A 24079-nucleotide genomic window follows, 5' to 3' on the forward strand; every position below is an offset into this window, starting at 1 on the left:
AACGGACCAGTAATCTAGAGAGCGGGAGTTCAAATCCCACAGCAGCAGGTGAGAATTTGAATGAAGTTGGAAATAAAAATATCAGTAAGTGACCATGAAGCTAGTGTAGTGTCGTAAAAACCCAACTAGTTCACCAATGCCCTTTAGGGAGGGAAACCTGCCGTCCTTACCCAGTCTGGGCCTACACGAGACGCCAGTCCCAAAACAACGTGGTTGACTCTTAACTGCCCTCTGAAGTGGCCCAGCAAGCCGCTCACTTGCATCTAATCAGGACAACTGGGGATGGGCCTTGCCAGCTGCACCCACATTCCGAGAATGAAAGGAAGAAACCTCAAATTGCTCCCATGAGTAAAACATAAGAACATAAGAAATAGGAGCAGGAGTAGGCCGTACGGCCCCTCGAGCCTGCTCCGCCATTCAATACGATCATGGCTGATCCGATCATGGACTCAGCTCCATTTCCCCTCCCGCTCCACATAACCCCTTATCCTTTAAGAAACTGTCGATTTCTGTCTTAAATTTATTCAATGTCCCAGCTTCCACAGCTCTCTGAGGCAACGAATTCCATAGATTTACAACCCTCAGAAGAAATTTCTCATCTGTTTTAAATGGGCGGCCCCTTATACCAAGATCATGCCCTCTAGTTCTAGTCTCCCCCATCAGTGGAAACATCCTCTCTGCATCCACCTTGTCAAGCCCCCTCATAATCTTATATGTTTCGATAAGATCACCTCTCATTCTTCTGAATTCCAATGAGTAGAGGCTCAACCTACTCAACCTTTCCTTATAAGTCAACCCCCTCATCCCCGGAATCAACCTAGTAAACCTTCTCTGAACTGCCTCCAAAGCAAGTATATCCTTTCGTAAATATGGAAACCAAAACTGCATGCAATATTCCAGTGTGGCCTCACCAATACATTATATAGCTGTAACAAGACTTCCCTGCTTTTATACTCCATCCCCTTTGCAATAAAGACCAAGATACCATTGGCCTTCCTGATCACTTGCTGTACCTGCATACTTTTGTGTTTCATGCACAAGTACCCTCAGATCCCGCTGTACTGCAGCACTTTGCAATCTTTCTCCATTTAAATAATAACTTGCTCTTTGATTTTTTCTGCCAAAGTGCATGACCTCACACTTTCCAACATTTTGCTCCATCTGCCAAATTTTTGCCCACTCACTTAACCTGTCTATGTCCTTTTGCAGATTTTTTGTGTCCTCCTCACACATTGCTTTTCCTCCCATCTTTGTATCGTCAGCAAACTTGGCTACATTACACTCAGTCCCTTCTTCCAAGTCGTTAATATAGATTGTAAATAGTTGGGGCCCCAGCACTGATCCCTGCGGCACCCCACTAGTTACTGATTGCCAACACGGGAAAGAATCATTTATCCAGACTCTCTGTTTTCTATTAGTTAGCCAATCCTCTATCCATGCTAATATATTACCCCCAACCCCATGAACTTTTATCTTGTGCAGTTAACCTTTTATGTGGCACCTTGTCAAATGCCTTCTGGAAGTCCAAAAACACCACATCCACTGGTTCCCCTTTATCCACCCTGTTCGTTACATCCTCAAAGAACTCCAGCAAATTTGTCAAACATGACTTCCCCTTCATAATACCATGCTGACTCTGTCTGACTGAATTATGCTTTTCCAAATATCCGGCTACTGCTTCTTTAATAATGGACTCCAACATTTTCCCAACCAGATGTTAGGCTAACTGGTCTATAGTTTCCTACTTTTTGTCTGCCTCCTTATTTAAATAGGGACGCTACATTTGCAGTTTTCCAATCTGCTGGGACCTCCCCAGAATCCAGGGAATTTTGGTAAATTACAATCAATGCATCCACAATCCCTGCTGCTACTTCTCTTAAGACCCTAGGATGCAAGCCATCAGGTCCAGGGGATTTATCCTCCTTTAGTCCCATTATCTTACTGAGTATCACCTCCTTAGTGATTGTGTTAAGTTCCTCCCCTCCGATAGCCCCTTGACTATCCACTGTTGGAATATTGTTAGTGTCCTCTACCGTAAAGACTGATACAAAATATTTGTTCAGAGTTTCTGCCATCTCCATGTTCCCCATCACTAATTCCCCGGTCTCGTCCTCTAAGGGACCAATATTTACTTTAGCCACTCTTATCCTTTTTATATACCTATAGAAACTCTTGTTATCTGTTTTTATATTTTGTGCTAGTTTACTTTCATAGTCTATATTCCCTTTTCTAATCATTTTTTTAAGTCGGTCTTTGCTGGCTTTTAAAAGCTTCCCAATCTTCTGTCTCCCACTAGTTTTGGCCACTTTGTATGCTCTTGTTTTTAATTGGATACCATCCTTTATTTCTTTAGTTAGCCACGGATGGCTATCTTGTCTCTTACACCCTTTCCTCCTCACTGACAGACCTGTAACCACCAGAACATGTAGTGTTGTATAAGCACGAAACACACTTCGAAACCCAAGTACTATTGGGCGTTTTTCAAATTTTAAGTGGGTATGGTGTGAAGATTTCTCTCGCCCACCGCTTTACTGAACTCCTGCTCCAGTGATAGCACTGCAGTCTTTCCTCAATACTGATTCAAACAATCCATTATTGCTTCTGCCCACCCCGGTTTGAACTTCAAGCATAAAAGATGGCAGTGGAGACACATCACTATCGGGTCATTGGGTCTCTCTCGGGATGCAAACTGGTGCTCTGTCGAAAACTGTGATCCAACCTTTCGCACACTTACAATGGAAAACTGGTCATCTTCTGGCTCAACTTCATTCCCGTCCCTCTGATCCACGGGAACATCGTGGATTCTCGCCAACATCTTTGCTGCGGCATTCCGTTTCGCCAGCTTTTTCGACGTCCCGCTTCCTACAACAGACACGACCCCACAAATTGAGAGACTGATTGCACACACCACTCACTTTACACTGGCCTCTTCTCAACTGGACAAAATCGATACAATGCCCATTCTTAAGACACCCGAACAAAACAAAACTTCACAGCTCCACAGCCAGCACCATTCGTTAACTATTAAAAACCATTTCCTCAAATGCCGAGAATGTTTTCTTAAGTCAGAGGAGTGCAGGAAGAACTCGTGCTCCAATACCACCCTCTCATTTGGGGACGACAACTAGCCTGCTCTCAGTGGCACAGCCAGACACACTATTTTAAAACGCTCCTACAGCAGCATTGTATTTTTGCCGAAGATGATCATTGAATCCAATGGGATCACAAAACTAGAAAACAGAACGTGCAACTTGTCTATAGTTTAAAATGATTTGAAGGCACTGTTGCTAACTACTCCACCCCCCAGGACATGCAGTACAAAGACAGTATGACGGACAGACCAGAGTGCGAAAATAAAACTTATTTTTTGAAACCTCGAGTTTCCATTTTCAAATCTAGAACAAAATGGATGAAAAAGCACATTTTTGGCAGACGACATTTAACTCTTAAGTTGCGGGCTATGGATCTATGTACCGTGTATTCAAATGGATTTCAGCCAGTTCAAGGTTAATTAACAACCAGGAATGGAGGCAATCAAGCAGCATTCAAAGAATTCCAATTAGTTTCCGGAAATAACTGGAAACCATTCAGTCCCATTTTTGTGACCTGCATTAATTTTCCACAACTTAAATCCCACTTAATCCTGCAAGCACTGATTCTTTCGATGCAGAGCGATCCACGTCTCTTCAAATCTTTCCTTCTCTGGACTGCAAGGGCAGGGGCCTCCCCACACTCTACCGGCTGCTGGGAGATGTGAAAGAACAAGGTGGCACCCTCTCATAGAAACATAGAAAATAGGTGCAGGAGCAGGCCATTCAGCCCTTCTAGCCTGCACCGCCATTCAATGAGTTCATGGCTGAACATGAAACTTCAGTACCCCCTTCCTGCTTTCTCGCCATAACCCTTGATCCCCCGAGTAGTAAGGACTTCATCTAACTCCCTTTTGAATATATTTAGTGAATTGGCCTCAACTACTTTCTGTGGTAGAGAATTCCACAGGTTCACCACTCTCTGGGTGAAGAAGTTTCTCCTCATCTCGGTCCTAAATGGCTTACCCCTTATCCTCAGACTGTGACCCCTGGTTCTGGACTTCCCCAACATTGGGAACATTCTTTCTGCATCTAACCTGTCTAAACCCGTCAGAATTTTAAACGTTTCTATGAGGTCCCCTCTCATTCTTCTGAACTCCAGTGAATACAAGCCCAGTTGATCCAATCTTTCTTGATAGGTCAGTCCCGCCATCCCGGGAATCAGTCTGGTGAACCTTCGCTGCACTCCCTCAATAGCAAGAATGTCCTTCCTCAAGTTAGGAGACCAAAACTGTACACAATACTCCAGGTGTGGCCTCACCAAGGCCCTGTACAACTGTAGCAACACCTCCCTGCCCCTGTATTCAAATCCCCTCGCTATGAAGGCCAACATGCCATTTGCTTTCTTAACCGCCTGCTGTACCTGCATGCTAACCTTCAATGACTGATGTACCATGACATCCAGGTCTCGTTGCACCTTCCCTTTTCCTAATCTGTCACCATTCAGATAATAGTCTGTCTCTCTGTTTTTACCACCAAAGTGGATAACCTCACATTTATCCACATTATACTTCATCTGCCATGCATTTGTCCACTCACCTAACCTATCTAAGTCACTCTGCAGCCTAATAGCATCCTCCTCGCAGCTCACACTGCCACCCAACTTAGTATCATCCGCAAATTTGGAGATACTGCATTTAATCCCCTCGTCTAAATCATTAATGTACAATGTAAACAGCTGGGGCCCCAGCACAGAACCTTGCGGCACTCCACTAGTCACTGCCTGCCATTCTGAAAAGTACCCGTTTACTCCTACTCTTTGCTTCCTGTCTGACAACCAGTTCTCAATCCACGTCAGCACACTACCCCCAATCCCATGTGCTCTAACTTTGCACATTAATCTCTTGTGTGGGACCTTGTCGAAAGCCTTCTGAAAGTCCAAATATACCACATCAACTGGTTCTCCTTTGTCCACTTTACTGGAAACATCCTCAAAAAATTCCAGAAGATTTGTCAAGCATGATTCCCCTTTCACAAATCCATGCTGACTTGGACCTATCATGTCACCATTTTCCAGATGCACTGCTATGACATCCTTAATAATTGATTCCATCATTTTACCCACTACTGAGGTCAGGCTGACCGGTCTATAATTCCCTGTTTTCTCTCTCCCTCCTTTTTTAAAAAGTGGGGTTACATTGGCTACCCTCCACTCCATAGGAACTGATCCAGAGTCAATGGAATGTTGGAAAATGACTGTCAATGCATCCGCTATTTCCAAGGCCACCTCCTTAAGTACTCTAGGATGCAGTCCATCAGGCCCTGGGAATTTATCGGCCTTCAATCCCATCAATTTCCCCAACACAATTTCCCGACTAATAAAGATTTCCCTCAGTTCCCCCTCCTTACTAGACCCTCTGACCCCTTTTATATCCGGAAGGTTGTTTGTATCCTCCTTAGTGAATACCGAACCAAAGTACTTGTTCAATTGGTCTGCCATTTCTTTGTTCCCAGTTATGACTTCCCCTGATTCTGACTGCAGGGGACCTATGTTTGTCTTCACCAACCTTTTTCTCTTTGCATACCTATAGAAACTTTTGCAATCCGCCTTAATGTTCCCTGCAAGCTTCTTCTCGTACTCCATTTTCCCTGTCCTAATCAAACCCTTTGTCCTCCTCTGCTGAGTTCTAAATTTCTCCCAGTCCCCGGGTTCGCTGCTATTTCTGGCCAATTTGTATGCCACTTCCTTGGCTTTAATACTATCCCTGATAGTATCCCTGATGTGCCGCTGGCTTTCGTGACCCAATGAGGAGCCCCTGGGACATAATGGAGCTGGGCGAATAATTCAGACACTCCATCAGACACAGGGTGCCTTTAGCTTCCGATTCTCACATTTCCACCACGCTGCAGATAAGATGGCCATTTTTCTAAAAAGTTGATATATTCCTCGGGTGGGGGGGGGGGGGGGGCGGGGGGAGATAAAACTCTGGCAGCCGCACTGCCATAGGTGCAGAGCTGAAGCCCTGACTGTCGGTGATCTCCTGACCCGAAGTTAACAGAGAGCTGCATGGATAGAAAACTCCACTAGGTACTTCACATCCAGAGAACAGCTACTTATTCTGCTGGATCAAGACCCCAGAGTTTGCGAGCAATCAATTCAAATTGTTGGCTTCTAAAAAACAATATCCCCAACTGTAGTCAAGTTTGCTTGACTAAACCAATTGTTTGAACAAGGGGGGGTGGAGTATAAAAGTAGGGAAGTCCTGCTACAACTGTTGGCGAGACCACACCTGGAGTACTGTGGACAGTTTTGGTCTCCGTATTTAAGGAAGGATATACTTGCATTGGAGGCAGTTCAGAGAAGGTTCACGAGGTTGACTCCTGAAATGAGGGGGTTGTCTTGTGAAGATAGGTTGGGCCTATACACATTGGAGTTCAGAAGAATGAGAGGTGATCTTATTGAAACATATAAGATAATGAGGGGGCTCGACAAGGTGGATGCAGAGAGGATATTTCCACTCATAGGGAAAACTAAAAGTAGGAAACATAGTCTAAGAATAAGGGGCCACCCATTTCAAACTGAGATGAGGAGAAATTTCTTCTCAGAGGGTTATAAATCTATGGAATTCTCTGCCCCAGAGAGCTGTGGAGGCTGAGTCATTGAATCTATTTAAGGTGAAGATAGACAGATTTTTGAGTGATAAGGGAGTAAAGGGTTATAGGGAGTGGGCAGGGAAGTGGAGCTGAGTCCATGATCAGATCAGCCATGATCTTATTGAATGTTGGAGCAGGCTCGAAAGGCCAAATGGCCGACTCCTGCTCCTATTTCTTATGTTCTTATGAACTGCCCTTACCCGGAACCCTCGGGACGTGGCATGTTCTGGATAAGGGATTTTTCCGGAGGGGTGGTCACGTTAAATTGGATAGTACAAATACTGAGCAAGGGGATATGGTGACTGGCTGGCTTGGGGCTGGGAGCGCGGCAGAGAGATCATTGGGGGGGGCGGGGGAAAGCAGTGGATCGTGGGGTCAGGCCGGAGATTGCGGGAGTTGGCAACGAGGAAAGACTTCAATTTGTTCATGTCGGAGTGGTCAGGAATGGTTCTGGATGAGGAGTGGTTCCGGATAAGGGAGTTCTGGATAAGGGAGGTTCAACCTGTATTCACTTTCCTGTTTACTAATGGTGAATCCTCCATCACTATTCCAAAGATTAAGACGCATCAAATCTCATTCAGATGCCAGATACCTGGAGATCTTTTTTTTTTTTTTTTTAATTGTTCACGGGATGTGGGCATCGCTGGCAAGACCGGCATTTATTGCCCATCTTTAATTGCCCTTGAGAAGGTGGCGGTGAGCCGCCTTCTTGAACCACAGAGGGCAGTTAAGAGTCAGCCACATTGCTGTGGGTCTGGAGTCACATAATAGGCCAGACCGGGTAAGGGCGGCAGATTTCCTTCCTGAAAGGACATTAGTGAACCGGATGGGTTTTTACGACAATCCAATAGTTTCATGGTCACCGTTACTGACACTAGCTTTTTATTCCAGATTTATTTAATTAACTGAATTTAAATTCCCCAGCTGCCGTGGTGGGATTTGAACTCGGGATCATTAGTCCAGGCCTCGGGATTACTGGTCCAGTATCATAACCACTATGCTACTTGATTCAGTTAGTAATTATAAATCCCTTTACATAATGTCCGGGAGAATAAGAAGCTTTAAAATGAAACGCGGCAATATTAAGCAAAATTCTTCCTTTCAGTTCCTCATCGCCAGTGTTCAGAAGTGAAGGGCTTTTGTAGTGGAAGACTATTGGGAGGGGTAGGGAGTCAAAAGAATTGAAAAAGAAAGTTATTTACACACCAATGTTGCTCTCACAATCTACCTAGTTCTCAACTCGAAAGCAGCTGAAGATGTCTAGAAGTACAGGATACAAAGCTGCTGGTCAACCCAAGAATGGTGCATGATATGGACGTTGGGAATGCTCCTGGTGAACCGGTTTCATAGAAATCTACTGCACAGGAGGCCGCCATTTGGCCCGTCGTGCCTTTGCTAGCTCTTTGAAAGAGCAGTCATGCTTCGTCTAACACTTTTTGGGCTGCTGAAAGATACATTATCTGACACTTCTTTCCCATTGCACTTTTTAAAGAAAAAAAACACACACAAAAGTTCGCAAAACTTTGCTCAGTTCCACCGTATCTCAAATGTTCTGTAGTGATCCCTTTTAGGCAATATAGCACAGCAAGTGACACATGTGCGGCTTTCTTTCACCAAGCACACAGGCAATTGGACACTGACCTGGCTCATCAGTCACTCATTATAAATAACATGACTCTTGGCCAGAACAGTGAAGGAAGGCACAGAGTGCCTTTACCACACAGCTGCAGTATCAGAGGCAAGCACACAAGACAACGACAACAAATGCAGAAGGCCTTCAGGGAAGGTGTGGAGGGCCCATACCTATCTCCAAGAATCTCTCCACCCTGCAAGTCATGGTGAATTCCTTCCTGTGGGCAGGACCGGATTCCTGAGTGACCGTGTACTCGGGGAGCCTCCATCCTTTCTGAACCACCAGCTCCTGGAAAGAAAGAGCACACACTAAGCGGTAGTGCACTGGTCGGTCTCAAGACAGTAACGCACAATCGCCTCAGAACGCAACTCGGATCCACCCCCCCCCAAACTCACGGCTCCCGAAAGGCCGCACCATCTCTTCTCCCCACCGCCAAACCTAGTGGTTCCTCCAGCACCATCACGAAACCCAGTGCACAACCCCCACTCTGCTAAAGTACAGCTTTATTGAGGGGGGGGGGCGGGAAAACGGGGGACACAGCTCACTTCAAGTATATAAAACTGTGCTTAAATGTACTTTTAAAGATTACTTCACTTCCCTTGGAAACTTCAGCCATCCTGACACACAGTGAACATTAACACAAGGATAGGGGGGAAAAAAAAGATTAAAATCTCCTCAGCGTCAAGTGGCTTTTAAAGTAACTGGACCCCCCCCGCCCCGATAAATACATGTTGCTTTAACACAAATCTCACAAGAAGCGACAAAAATACTGATAATGCACCTCCCCCCTTCTCATTGGCCCCATGCTTTACTCATTTAAACAAAACCCTTTAAATACACATACTTGAAAAGCAGATTCCTTTTTTAAATTGGGCTGAAGGATACATCGGCCCCTTCACGTCACTACAAGTGTTGCCGTCGACCACACAGTGTATATTTGCAAACAGTACACATTGTATACATGTTATTTATTTGTTACATCAGGTACACAAACATAATCATCATAGGCAGTCCCTTGGAATCGAGGAAGACATGCTTCCACTCTTTTAAAAAAAAAAAAAAAAAAAAAAAAAAATAAGTCCTTAGGTGGTTGAACAGTCCAATACGAGAACCACAGTCCCTGTCACAGGTGGGACAGATACTTGTTCAGGGAAAGGATGGGTGGGACAGGTTTGCCGCACGCTCTTTCCGCTGCCTGCACTTGATTTCTGCATGCTCTCGGCGACAAGACGCGAGGTGCTCAGCGCCCTCCCGGATGCTCTTCCTCCACTTAGGGCGGTCTTTGGCCAGGGGGCGCAAGATCCTACAAATCCCCTGGGAGGACAGGCGCACCAACGTGAGCGTCCTCGACCAGGCCAACATCCCCAGCATTGAAGCGCCGACCACACTCAATCAGCTCCACTGGGCAGGCCACATCGTCCGCATGCCAGACACGAGACTCCAAAAGCAAGCGTTCTACTCGGAGCTCCTTCACGGCAAACGAGCCAAAGGTGGGCAGAGGAAACGTACATAAACACACTGCTGTAGAATATTCTCTGGAGAGCTGGGCTTTATGCGGAGGTACAGCTCCACGGACACTGATTTGCCTTCGGGTACCTCGCCCAACTGGTCGCTCGGCATGTGCGGACCCAGACAGCGAGCATCGGCAGGCTGTACCACCATGGGGATTGTCAAAGGTAAGCTCAATCAGGTCCTCGCCCAATATCCACACCCACACGCACTGTCCACAGGAAGTCTGCCTGACTGTCCCCTCCCTAGCCCAAGGACATTGAGTCCAACTATAGTGCCCCTAATAGCACCCCTGGCTGAATTCAGCTAAATCAGCACAGACCAGGGACCAAACGTCAAACCACCTTGATCTGTATGGCTCCGTACTCCACAGGGCACCGCTCTTACCGACTGAGCCAAGTTTAAAAAAGTGAAACTTGTATAGAACCATGGTTAGACCCCACACATAGTACTGAGTACTGTGAACAGTTCTGGTCTCCATATTACAAAAAGGATATAGAGGCGTTGGAGAAGGTGCAAAAAAGATGATACCAGAACAGAAAGGGTACAACTATCAGGAAAGACTGAACAGGCTGGGACTCGTTTCTCTAAAAAAAAAAAGAGAAGGCCGAGGGAGTGACCCGATCGAGGTCTTTAATAGGGTAGACCTGGAGAAGATGTTTCCACTTGTGTGGGAGTCCAGAACTAGGGGCCATAAATACAAGAGTCACTAATAAATCCAATAAGGAATTCAGGAGGAACTTCTTTACGCAGAGAGTGGTTAGAATGTGGAACGCGCTACCACATAGAATGGTTACAGCACAGAAGGAGGCCATTCGGCCCATGCCGGCTCTCACCTCAGCCAGTCCCACTCCCCCGTCCTTTCCCTGTAACCCCGCAACCTTTTTTCCCTTCAGGTATTTATCCAACTCCCATTTGAAAGCCACGATTGAATCTGCCTCCACCACCCTTTCAGGCCGTGCATTCCAGATCCTAACCACTCGCTGCGTAAAAAGTTTTTTCCCTCATGTTGCCTTTGGTTCTTCTGCCAATCACCTTAAATCTGTGTCCTCATGAGAGTAGTTGAGGCGAATAGCATTGATGCATTTACGGGGAAGCAAGATAAATACATGAGGGAGAAAGGGATAGAAGGATTTGCGGATATGGTGAGATGAAGTAGGGTAGGAGGGTCGTGTAGGTAACAGGGTAGGAGGAAGCTCATATTGCCCTATTGGGCCAAATAGGCAGCTTTTGGGCAGTAGATTCTATGTAAAGTTAAGGAACCCTAGCGTATATCTATCCTGGGTGTTAGGAAATAAATAATACAATACCTGCAGGGCCCCCACAGGGTTGCATTCTGCGAGCTGTGCAGAGCTAGAGCTTTTAGATTCAGTACCAGAGATCCTGGAGGGGAAAAAAGGATAGAACAATGAGAAGTACTGATTTATCAATATTTTCCAGCTGTTGAGAGCAAGACACTCTTTCTTCTAGGCAGTCGCTCCACTCCCAGGTGAGCACAGGGGAGAGAGTTAGCGGACTTACTCCTCAGCTTCTGTGTAATTCCAGTCCGATAACCCTTTACCTCAGACTCATGAGTATCCAGTTTCGGGAGTTACGCCAGTGATCGCTGCAGTTTACAGTTATTGCCTGGCGCTGCTCTGTGTAGGCCAACTGGAGGCCAATATTCAAAACATCAATGCACTTTTCAACCATGCAGAGACACACACACACACGGCTCCACAGTGGCACAGCACGGGACTTGGGAGATGGGTGGGGGGGGTGGGGCGGTTGGAAAGAGAGGCACGAAACAAGACAATTGACCAGATAGCAACTCCCGAGACCGAGAGAGAGAAATTGGCTGGCCAAAGCTCCAGTAGTCACACTGAACGTTTCAGAGTGCCAGGAACACTGGGTGAAGCGCATGTCCCAGTGCAGTGAGGTGAAACAGGTCACTGGAAAGTGCTTAAGGATAGCACATGGAGGACTTCTACAACAGTTGCTCCTTCCAGATCTAGTCTCCACGGCCTGTGATGGATATTAGGCGACGGTAGCCCAGTGGTTAAGGTATTGGACTGAGAACCCAGAGGTTGCAAGCTGTGAATCTGAATTCAATAAATCCAGCAATTCGTGGGCTAGAACCAGAAAATAAAAGACCACAAAATGCTGTTATTTTGTTGCAAAAATCCAACTGGTGCACCAACACCAATAGGGTATTGGTGAGGCCACACCTGGAGTACTGCGTGCAGTTTTGATCACCTTACTTAAGGAAGGATATATTAGCTTTGGAGTGGGTACAGAGACGATTCACTAGGCTGATTCCGGAGATGAGGGGGTTACCTTATGATGATAGATTGAGTAGACTGGGTCTTTATTCGTTGGAGTTCAGAAGGATGAGGGGTGATCTTATAGAAACATTTAAAATAATGAAAGGGAGAGACAAAATAGAGGCAGAGAGGTTGTTTCCACTGGTCGGGGAGACTAGAACTAGGAGGCACAGCCTCAAAATACGGGGGAGCCAATTTAAAACCGAGTTGAGAAGGAATTTCTTCTCCCAGAGGGTTGTGAATCTGTGGAATTCTCTGTCCAGGGAAGCAGTTGAGGCTAGCTCATTGAATGTATTCAAGTCACAGATAGATAGATAGATTTTTAACCAATAAGGGAATTAAGGGTTACGGGGGGCGGGCGGGTAAGTGGAGCTGAGTCCACGGCCAGATCAGCCATGATCTTGTTGAATGGCGGAGCAGGCTCGAGGGGCTAGATGGCCTACTCCTGTTCCTAATTCTTATGTTCTTATGTCCTTCAAGGAGGGGCCTGCCACCCTACAGGTGATAGCAGTCCCACACTGCGTGGTTGACTCGCAATGCCCTCAGGGTAACTTGGGATAGTCAATAAATACTGCCTTGCCAGTGTCGCCAATATTCCAAGAACAATTTTTTAAAATAAAGGCATATATATCTGTCCCAGGTCTGTGTGGTGTGGGTGCTTTAACAGACACAATATTTGACCCGGTTCACATTTACACTGCAGATTTAACTGGGTCTAACTTTAATAAGGGTAACTCACCAGCCGATCTCCCCCTTTCCTGCCTAGGGCAAGTACTTCCAGTTTTCAGCCACTGCACACTCTAGATCGGAGCGGAGTGTATGTGGAAACAAACTATGAACCCACATCTTTCCAATGGCGAGGCACGGGCCCAATGTACGGAACCACTCTGCCTTATTAAACGGGCAGGGATCTATTCAATACAAAAAACTTGCATTTACATAGCGCCGCATCACGTCGCTTGGAAACGTTTCTTAAGCGCTTCACACATTATGAACTACTTTTGAAGTTTAGCGACAGTCGTTGTGCAGGCAAACGCAGCGACCATTTTGCGCACAGCAAGATCCGACAAACAGCAATGAGAGGAATGTTTTTGGTGGTGTTGGTTGAGAGGAACGTTGGCTGAGATGCTGGGACCCTTCCCCACCCCCTCCTCCCGGTATTCTTCGAATAGTGCCCTGGGATCTTTATAAACGCCACATACATGCAATTTTAAAAAGGTCATTCCAAGCTTCTATTGGAGAGTGCGGCCTAGCTTTTCTGATCGTAATGCCAATAGCAGCCATGGGCTCCAACATGTTCCCTCGCTTTAGTAATTTCAGGGCAGCTTCTGCTGCCTTATGCTTTGCTGCCTTTTTGCTAGGCCCCTGACGTAACAGTCAGAAAATCTTGAAAGAGTATTGCGAATTATTGCTTTTTATTTCCACCAGTAGCCATTGCTACCATGAAGTTTTGCGAGTTTATTCTGTAGGCAGACATATTGTAATACCTGTCTTAAAATAAATCTGAAACGAAAAGACTAATCCGTTTTTCGTTTTCAATAAATGGATTCTTTACTAAAAATGACGCACAAATGGTTCAGGGTGATTAGATTTAGATATGCACCATGTAAATACTGTGGATCGGCGGGCGAGATGGGCTGAAGGTCGACTGCCTGAAATTGGTAACCCTAAATAGCATCACTTTCCCCAAATTTATCCCGCCCTTCCTACTAACAGACTGCCCCGCTGAATTGCCAACATGCTGTTTGCATTACCTGATGTAATGGGGAAATAAGGAAACAGATTTTGACAACATTTTAGACACAAGTTCAGGTCGTTGGACTCATTACCATTATATTAGCTGCCAGGAGTCTTTTAGAAAAGCCTAACCATTCGTAACCTCCATCAACTCATTATATAACAATGACATTTAACACACTACATTCGGAGCCAGGCGAGGCCACACCTGGAATACTGCGTGCAGTTTTGGTTTTCATATTTACGAAAGGATATACTTGCTTTGGAGGCAGTTCAGAGAAGGTTCACTCAGTTGATTCCGGGGATGAAGGGGTTGACTTATGAGGAAAGATTGAGTAGGTTGGGCCTCGACTCATTGGAGTTCAGAAGAATGAGAGGTGATCTTATCGAAACGTATAAGATTATGAGGGGGCTTAACAAGGTGGATGCAGAGAGGATGCCTCCACTGATGGGGGAGATTAGAACTAGAGGGCATAATCTTAGAATAAGGGGCCGCCCATTTAAAACTGAGATGAGGAGAAATTTCTTCTCTCAGAGGGTTGTGGATCTGTGGAATTCGTTGCCTCAGAGAGCTGTGGAAGCTGGGACATTGAATAAATTTAAGACAGAAATAGACAGTTTCTTAAACGATAAGGAAATAAGGGGTTATGGAGAGCGGGCAGGGAAGTGGACCCGAGTCCATGATCAGATCAGCCGTGATCGTATTAAATGGTGGAGCAGGCTTGAGGGGCCGTATAGCCTACTCCTATTTCTTATGTTCTTATGTTAAGAAAAGGAACTTGCATTCATATAGCGCGATCACATCTTTCAGAAACATTCCAAAATGCTTCACATTCAACGACTTGCTTCGAAGTGCAGTGACTTATGTAGGCAAATGCAGCAGCCATTTTGCGCACAGCGATGTCGCGCAACCAGCAGTGAGAGGAGTGACCGACCGGTCAATCGAATTTTGGAGGTATTGGTTCAGGGAAGAATGTTGGCCCCAGGATAGCGGGCGAACTTCCTGATCTCTTTTTTTTTTTAAATATAAAACAATTGTGCCAAGTTATTTTTCACATCCACCTAAACCAATTGGAACACGCAAATGGGACCTTGGCTTACCGTCTCATCAGAACGACGGCAACTCTGATTGCAGCACTCCCTCAGAGCTGCACTGAATCGTCAGCCGGGGCAGCACAAGAGGGGACTACAATTGGGAAAGGGGGGAAAAGAATTACTATAAAGTTCCTGCTCTTGACCACCAGCCAGTGTCCCCTGGTGAAAGTGCAGGTGTGTGAACAATGGGAGGAGGGAGCACGATTGGGCACAGTTGTGACGACCCACATGGTTAAACAGCACATCAACACTTGCCGCCAAGGCTCGCACTTGATGACCATTTGGGCAAGGTACCAGTAAGCGGACAGCACACCGGTGGAATGGTTTCCCTGCATATGTCACTGCCTTTAGGAGAGATGGAGGGGGGAGAAGGGCAGTTAAAGAGTTGAATATCGCCGTTTGAAGATGGAATGGAAAGATCTTTCTTGGTGCAGTTAGCTATTCACGTACTTGACTCCATCCAACATGGGCTCCAACATGTTTCCTCCCTTTAGTAATTTCAGGGCAGCTTCTGCTGCCTTATGCTTTGCTGCCTTTTTGCTAGGCCCCTGACCTGAGGGGGGAAAAACATCAATTAAAACACAAAGTAAGATTTAAATGAAAGCCATAAAACAACCATTTTAACGGCTACAGAATTTACTTCAGCCCCCGAAATGTTATTAGTGAGCTGAATGGATCCTCAGCCACTTTCAACATTCACTCCCTCCACCACCGGCGCACCGTGGCTGCAGTGTGAACCATCTACACGATGCACTGCAGCAAGTCACCAAGGCTTCTTCGGCAGCACCTCCCAAACCCGCGACCCGACCTCTACCACCGTGAAGGACAAAGGCAGCAGGCTTTTGGGAACACCTCCAAGTTCCCCTCCAAGTCACACACACCATCCTGACTTGGAAATATATCGGTCGTTCCTTCATCGTCGCTGGGTCACAATCCTGGAACTCCCTCCCTAACAGCACTGTGGGAGCACCTTCACCACACGGACTGCAGCGGTTCAAGAAGGTGGCTCACCACCTCTTTCTCAAGGGTGATTAGGGATGGGCAATAAATGCTGTCCTCGCCAGCAACATCTCCATCCCAGGAATGCATAAATAAGAGAGGAAAAAAAAGCCAGATTTAAACAGTCAGGCTCTAATCAGATCGGTTTATGTCAAACGTGCGCCTCAGTTGTCCTTTTACGCGTGGAACTTTCTCGGATGAGTCAGTTTGGCTCTGTTGCTAGCGCGCTCACCTGAATCAAGACTATCGTGGGTTCAAGCCCCACTCCCGGACGTGAGCGTATGGTCTACTCCAGTGCAGTACAGAGGGAGTACTGCATTGAAGGACCAAACTGCCCTCTCGGGTGGTAAAGATCCCATGGGCACCATTGGAAGAAGCGCGTGAAAGTTCTCCTGGTGGTCTGGTCAAAATACCCCCTTTAACCAACACGACCAGAAACCAGATTAACTGGCCATCCATCGCAATTGTTTGTGGGACCTTGCTGTGCATAAAAATGGTCGCCGTGTTTACCCATTATAAAGAAAAACAGTCACTTCGAAGTGATCCACACAAGGTGCTTTTTTTTGGGCTTGTCGTTGCTAAGTGGTTTGCGCGCGCAAAAACAGGCAGAGGTGTTGGGTCACAGGAATAATTGATTCAACATGCTGTCACCTCGTTTTAAAAGGGATTTGGAAAGGGAGCATTATTTCCCGCAGATAGGGTCGATACATTAAAAAAAATTAACGCTCTCCTCAAGAGTAAATGCATAAAGAATTCATGAGAAACTTCCTTTACTCAGGGTACGGTAGCATAGTGGTTATATTACTGGTCGAGTAATCCAGAGGCCTGGACCAATAATCCAGAGAAGACACTCGTTCAAATCCCATTACAGCAGCTGGAGAATTCAATTAAATAAATCTGGAATAAAAAGCTAGCATCAGTATTGGTGACCATGAAACTACCGGATTGTCATAAAACCCCATCTGGTTCACGAATGTTCGTGCGGGAAGGAAATCTGCCGCCCTTACCCGGTCTGGCCTATGTGACTCCAGATCCGCAGCGATGTGGTTGACTCTTAAATGGCCGAGCAAACTACTCAGTTGTATTCACCACCTTCTCAAGGGCAATTAGGGATGGGCAATAAATGGCGGCCTTGCCAGCGATGCCCACATTCTTTGAATGGATTTTTAAAAAACTCAGTGGTGAGAATGTGCAACTCGCTATCACAACGAGTAATTAAGGTGAATAGCATGGATGCATTCCAAGATAAGTACACGAGGGAGAAAGGAATAGAAGGATATGCTGTTAGGGCTAGATGGAGTGGGAAGGGGGCTCATGTGGAGCATAAACAGCAGCTAACGTCTGTCCTCCCAGGGGCTTTTCAGGATATTGCGGAGACATCGTTGGTATTTCTCCAGTGATTTGAGGTGTCTACTGTATATGGTCCATGTCTCTGAGCCATACAGGAGGGTATTACTACAGCCCTGTAGACCACGAGCTTGGTGGCAGATTTGAGGGTCTGATCTTCGAACACTCTTTTCCTCAGGCGGCCGAAGGCTGCACTGGCACACTGGAGACGGTGTTGAATCTCATCGATGTCTGCCCTTGTTGATAAGAGGCACCCGAGATATGGGAAATGGTCCACGTTGTCCAGAGCCACACCGTGGATCTTGATGACTGGGGGGCAGTGCTGTGTAGCGGGGACAGGCTGGTGGAGGATCTTTGTCTTACGGATGTTTAGTGTAAGGCCAATGCTTTCGTACGCCTCAGTGAAGATGCTGACTATGACTTGCACATTAGCGTCCTTGACCAGGCCAACATCCCCAGCATTGAAGCACTGACCACACTCGATCAGCTACGCTGGGCAGGCCACATTGTTTGCATGCCTGACACAAGACTCCCAAAGCAAGCGCTCTACTCGGAACTCCTTCACAGCAAACGAGCCAAAGGTGCGCAGCGGAAACGTTACAAGGACACCCTCAAAGCCTCCCTGATAAAGTGCAACATCCCCACTGACACCTGGGAGTCCCTGGCCAAAGACTGCCCTAAGTGGAGGAAGTGCATCCGGGAGGGCGCTGAGCACCTCGAGTCTCAACGCCGAGAGCATGCAGAAATCAAGCGCAGGCAGCAGAAAGAGCGTGCGGCAAACCAGTCCCACCCACCCCTTCCCTCAACGACTGTCTGTCCCACCTGTGACAGGGACTGTGGCTCTCCTATTGGACTGTTCAGTCACCCGAGAACTCATTTTGAGAGTGGAAGCAAGTCTTCCTCGATTCCAAGGGACTGCCTACGATGATGATGAAACACCAGTATAGTCCCACTGGGCCAAATGGCCTGTTTCTGTGTTATAAATTCTGTGAGAAGATTCTGGTTTCTGCTTGTCTAAAAGCATCCTGCTGGAGACCACTCATTTCAGATTTTCTGGCTGGAAAGCGAGCTGCTCAGACGGCGCATCACGTGGGTCTGCCTTGGACTGGCGGCCATTACTGGTCTCCAGGACTGGCATTCTTCCTAGTCCTCAATGTTGATACCAGTGCAACGATGTCATTAAGACGTCCCGTACCCGCCAGTATGAAGCGGGCACAAACATCGTGGACACTGCTGATTCTCCAGCAGGTCCGTGAAGCTGGAGACTTGCATCCAGTTGCCTCCTCAGCCAGCTTCAAATGCAATGTAATTCTCTAGTTACTCTGGGCTGCGAACAGAACAGCACCTTGCTGGAAAACGTTCATCTTGAACAGTGTTTGTTAAAGCGGGTAGCATCATTTGGTTACACAGATGGGATCAAGGCCCTAAGCAGCGCTGTGCCATGTCATTGTGTATTGCAGAAGACAACAGGGAAAAAAAATAGGCATAGTCTATTGGAGGAATATGATTAAATGCGTCGGTTTTTAATTGCCATCAAAATACAGAAGCACGGAATAGGTAGAGTGGTTAGGAAGGACCCATTTCCCTTAGCAGAGAGGTCAATAACCAGGGTGCATAGAGGTCAAGTAATTGGTAGAAGGATTATAGGGGCGTTGAGGAGAACTTTTTTTACCCAGAGGGCGGTGGGGGTCTGGAACTCACTGCCTGAAAGGGTGGTAGAGGCAGAAAAAAGTACGTGGATGTGCACCTGAAGTGCCATAACCTACAGGGCTACGGACCGAGAGCTGGAAAGTGGAATTAGGCTGGATAGCTCTTGGTCGGCCGGCGCAGACACGATGGGCTGAATGGCCTCCTTCCGTGCCGTAAATGTCTAGGATTCGATGAATGTGATTTCGAAAGCGATTTCGAAAGCACTGGCAAAGATCAATGCAACAAAAACAGAATTTGATCCAATTAGTCACAAGATAGTGTTCTGATCAGGAACAGAAGCATCTTCATTCGTAAATGCAAGGCAATTTTCAGGAAAAAATTTCCACACAGGAAAACAGCAAGATAAAATTGCAGAATGTGATCATCATCTCAACCACCTACTAACAGGTTTTAAAAAATCTAGAAATGTCCAACAGCCTGCATAGAAAATTCAATTTAAAATAACCCACAAATGCGGAGCGGGCCAGCTCTCCAATCAGCAACGCCTCACCCAGTCCATCAGCACCAATGTTCCCTATAAGCTGCGCTTTGCTCTGTGCGTCCGGATTCTTTTAACGCGTGTCCCCTTTAAATTTCTGCACCTGGAAAAGCCGGTGAGCTGCCTGCGCGAGACCCTTCAGATTGCTGTACGGCCGCGCAGCTCAGCAGTAACATTGATCAGCGCCGATTCAGCACCAGGATTCCGCAGAAACAGAAGTCGGCATCTGGTGCTGAGATTGTATAGAATGGGCCAATATTCTCCAGAGTTTAGATGAATGAGAGGTGATCTCATTGAAGCATACAGAATTCTTACAGGGTAGATGCAGGGAGGATGTTTCCCCGGGGCTGGAGAGTCTAGAACCAGGGGTCACAGTCTCAGGATAAGGGGTCGGCCATTTAGGACTGAGATGAGGAGAAACTTCTTCACTCAGAGGGTGGTGAATCTTTGGAATTCTCTGCTCCAGAGGGCTGTGGAGGCTCAGTTGTTGAGTATATTCAAGACAGAGATCGATAGATTTTTGAATATTAAGGGAATCAAGGGATATGGGGATATGGCAGGAAAATGGAGCTGAGGTCAAAGATCAGCCATCTTATTGAATGGCAGAGCAGGCTCGAGGGGCCGAATGGCCGACTCCTGCTCCTATTTCTTATGTTATGTTCTGTCACCCGGTTAGAATTATTCCAACAAAAATGAATGCGAAACATTGAAAGAAGCAAGAGATTTGATTTAAACCCCGCCGCCAATAATGGAAGAACCCGAGACACAAACCTGTGCAGTTAATCTCTCCGACCGTCACTCGGAAAGTGAAATTAGGTTGGTGGGCTTGGCCCTCCGCTTTCAGCAAGTCATACACCGGTGTCTTTCCAATCCTTGTTCCATACTCCTGTAGTAAACTAATCGGCGTCTTCCCAGGGTTTGAGGCCAGCATTTGCTCAATACTGCATTAAAGAACAAAAAGGTGACAGGATGTGGCAATACGTTCTTCTAAAGGGAGAACAGCAGACAAGATATACTAAATGTACCAGCCTGTGCTGGCCGAGAGGTGCCAACGATCCAGATAGTGCCACCTTCATCCAAACCGCCATTCGCCCTGCCAGGATACCAGCCCTCCCGTCTAGCCATTACAAGCCACTTCAACGAGTCCAGTTTCCAAGCCGCAACCACCCTTGCTGCCAACCCAGTCCAGCTGTTATCAGTGGGCACAGATAACATCCCCGATATCTGACCTACAGTTGACTGTCCCCACTTCGTGCTTGTGCCCTGTTGCTCGGCGGCCCTGGTCTGTCTGAAAGTATTTTGCTAGGCTTACTTTCTCTATCCCATTCAGCATTATATATTCCACTGCAAGGCTATCACTTAAGTGGCTCAGTGGGTAGCACACTCGCCTCCAAGTCAGAAGGTTGTGGGTTCAAGTACCACTCCAGAGACTCGGGCACATAAATCTAGGCTGACAGGGGAGTGCTGCACTGTCTTTCGGATGAGAAATTAAACCGAGAACCCATCTGCCCACTCAGGTGGACGTAAAAGATCCCATGGCACTATTTCAAAGAGCAGGGGAGTCCTGGCCAATATTTATCCCTCAATGGCTGTGCGCAAGTTGGCTGCTATGTTTCCCACATTACAACAGTAATTACACTCCAAAAGTACTTCATTGGCTGTAAAGCAGTGAGCCGTCAGGTGGTCGTGAAAGGCGCTATATAAATGCACATCTTTCTTTCGGTTGAAAAGCCCCAGCTTATCTATTTGTTCCACAGAACTCCTCGCTGACAGCAGGGATTAGCCAGGTTGCTCTCCTCTGCACCTACTGCTGTACGGAGTACTCCAGGCGCTACTTTACTACAGTGCTGAAGAATGATTTGGCAACATACCCAACATTCTCATTGCTTTGTTTGAACATGGTGACCAATGAGACAACCAAACACCACCTCTAGATTGCTTTCAATTCCCCTTCAACAAATTACCCCGCTCATGCACTACATCTGCTTTTGTGTTTTACTCCCAATTTGCAACACTTTGCATTTGTCGCGATTAAACTGCATTTGCCACTCGTCAGCCCAAATCTCGCCGAGCTTCTGGCGCATGTCCAATTTCCATCGTTCCACCATTGCCGGCTATGCCTTCAGCTGCTTAGGCCCCAAGCTCTGGAATTCCCTTCCTAAACCTCTCGGCCCCCTCTTTACATAAGAACATAACAAATAGGAGCAGGAGTAGGCCCATTTGGCCCCTCGAGCCTGCTCCAACATTCAATAAGATCATGGCTGATCTGATCATGGACTCAGCTCCACTTCCCTGCCCGCTCCCCATAACCCTTTATTCCCTTATCACTCAAAAATCTGTCTATCTCCACCTTAAATATATTCAATGACCCAGCCTCCACAGCTTTCTGGGGCAGAGAATTACACAGATTTACAACCCTCCGAGAGAAGAAATTTCTCCTCATCTCAGTTTTAAATGGGCGGCCCCTTATTCTAAGACTATGTCCCCTAGTTTTAGTTTCCCCTACGAGTGGAAATATCCTCTCTGCATTCATCTTGTTGAGCCCCCTTATTATCTTATATGTTTTGATAAGATCACCTCTCATTCTTTTGAACTCCAATGAGTATAGGCCCAACCTACTCAACCTATCTTCATAAGTCAACCCCCTCATCTCCGGAATCAACCTAGTGAACCTTCTCTGAACAACCTCCAATGTAAGTATATTCTTCCTTAAATACGGAGAACAAAACTGTACGCAGTACTCCAGGTGTGGCCTCACCAATACCCTGTACAGTTGTAGCAGGACTGCTCTGCTTTTATACTCTATCCCCTTACAATAAAGGCCAACATTCAATTTGCCTTCCTGATCACTTGCTGTACCTGCATACTAACTTTTTGTGTTTCATGCACAAGGACCCCCAGGTCCCCCTCTACTGCAGCACTTTGCAATTTTTCTCCATTTAAATTATAATTTGCTTTTCTATTCTTTCTGCCAAAGTGGATAACCTCACATTTTCCCACATTATACTCCAACTGCCACATTTTTGCCCACTCACTTAGCCTATCTATATCTCTTTGTAGATTATTTGTGTCCTCCTCACAATTTGCTTACCCACCCATCTTTGTATCATCAGCAAACTTGGCTACATTACACTTGGTCCCTTCATCCAAGTCATTAATATAGATTGTAAATAGTTGAGGACCCAGCACCAATCCCTGTGGCACCCCACTAGTCACCATTTGCCAACTGGAAAATGACCCATTTATCCCAACTCCGTTTTCTGTTTGCCAATCCTCTATCCATGCTAATATATTACCCCCAACCCCGTGAGCTTTTATTTTGTGCAGTAACCTTTTATGTGGCACCTTATCGAATGCCTTCTGGAAATCCAAATACACCACATCCACTGGTTTCCCCTTATTTATCCTGCTCGTTATATCCTCAAAAGAATTCCAGCAAATTTGTCAAACATGATTTCCCTTTCATAAAACCATGCTGACTCTGCTTGATTTAGAAAAGCATGATTCAATGTCCTGCTCCCGTTTCCTTAATAATGGACTCCAGCATTTTCCCAACGACAGATGTTAGGTAAACTGGTCTATAGTTTCCTGCTTTTTGTCTGCCTCCTTTTTTTTAAATAGGGGCGTTACATTTGCAGTTTTCCAATCCACTGGGACTGCCCCAGAATCCAGGGAATTTGGTAGATTACAACCAACACTTCCACGATATCTGCAGCCACTTCCTTTAAGACCCTAGGATGTAAGCCATCAGGTCCAGGGAACTTGTCCGCCTTTAGTCTCATTATTTTACCAAGTACTACTTCATTAGTGATAGTGATTGTATTAAGTTCCTCCCTCCCTATAGCCCCTTGATTATCCACTATTGGGATGTTTTTAGTGTCTTCTACCGTGAAGACCGATACAAAATATTTGTCCAACATCTCTGCCATTTCCCTGTTCTCCATTATTAATTCCCCAATCTCATCCTCCATGGGACCAACTTTTACTTTAGCCACTCTTTTCCTTTTTATGTACTATCTGTTTTTATATTTCGTGCTAGTTTACTTTCATAATCGATCTTCCCTCTCAATCATTTTTTTCGTCGTTCCTTGCTGGCTTTTAAAAGTTTCCCAATCCTCTGGCCTCCCACTAGTCTTGGCCACATTGTATGGCCTTGTTTTCAATTTGACACCATCCCTTATTTCCTTAATTAGCCACAGTCTTGCCTTCTCATTGGGATATATTTTTGTTGCGCATTGTGAAATATCTCCTTAAACGTCTGTCACTGCTCATCAACCGTCTCACACTTTAATCTATTTTCCCAGTCCACTTTAGCCAACTCTGCCCTCATACCTTTGTAGTCTCCTTTATTTAAGCTTAGGACCCTGGTTTGAGAACCAACTTTCTCACCCTCCAACTGAATTTGAAATTCAACCATATTATTGTCACTCATTTCAAGAGGATCCTTCACTACGAGATCATTTATTAATCCTGCCTCATTACACAGTACTGCATCTAAAGTAGCCTGCTCCCTGGTTGGTTCCACAACGTACTGTCTAAGGAAACTATCCCGGATACACTATGAACTCCTCTTCAAGGCTACCCT

The 24079-nt window shown here is 46.2% G+C and overlaps 1 protein-coding gene across 3 annotated transcripts in view; it reads right to left on the reverse strand.

Annotated features, from left to right (window-relative positions):
• Positions 1–24079, reverse strand: part of tarbp2 (TAR (HIV) RNA binding protein 2) — a 33516-nt gene that overhangs the window by 3280 nt on the left and 6157 nt on the right. For all 3 annotated transcript variants that reach the window (XM_070869533.1, XM_070869532.1, XM_070869531.1), the window contains exons 2-6: positions 20266–20435; positions 15411–15513; positions 11136–11208; positions 8487–8604; positions 2735–2862 (exon numbers count right to left, since the gene is read on the reverse strand). In XM_070869533.1, the coding sequence (XP_070725634.1) occupies positions 2735–2862; positions 8487–8604; positions 11136–11208; positions 15411–15513; positions 20266–20425 (582 nt within the window). In that variant the 5' untranslated portion in view covers positions 20426–20435. The remainder of the gene's footprint in view (positions 1–2734; positions 2863–8486; positions 8605–11135; positions 11209–15410; positions 15514–20265; positions 20436–24079) is intronic.

The sequence above is a fragment of the Pristiophorus japonicus genome, chromosome X, assembly GCF_044704955.1.
Source record: "Pristiophorus japonicus isolate sPriJap1 chromosome X, sPriJap1.hap1, whole genome shotgun sequence".
NCBI lineage: Eukaryota > Metazoa > Chordata > Chondrichthyes > Pristiophoridae > Pristiophorus > Pristiophorus japonicus.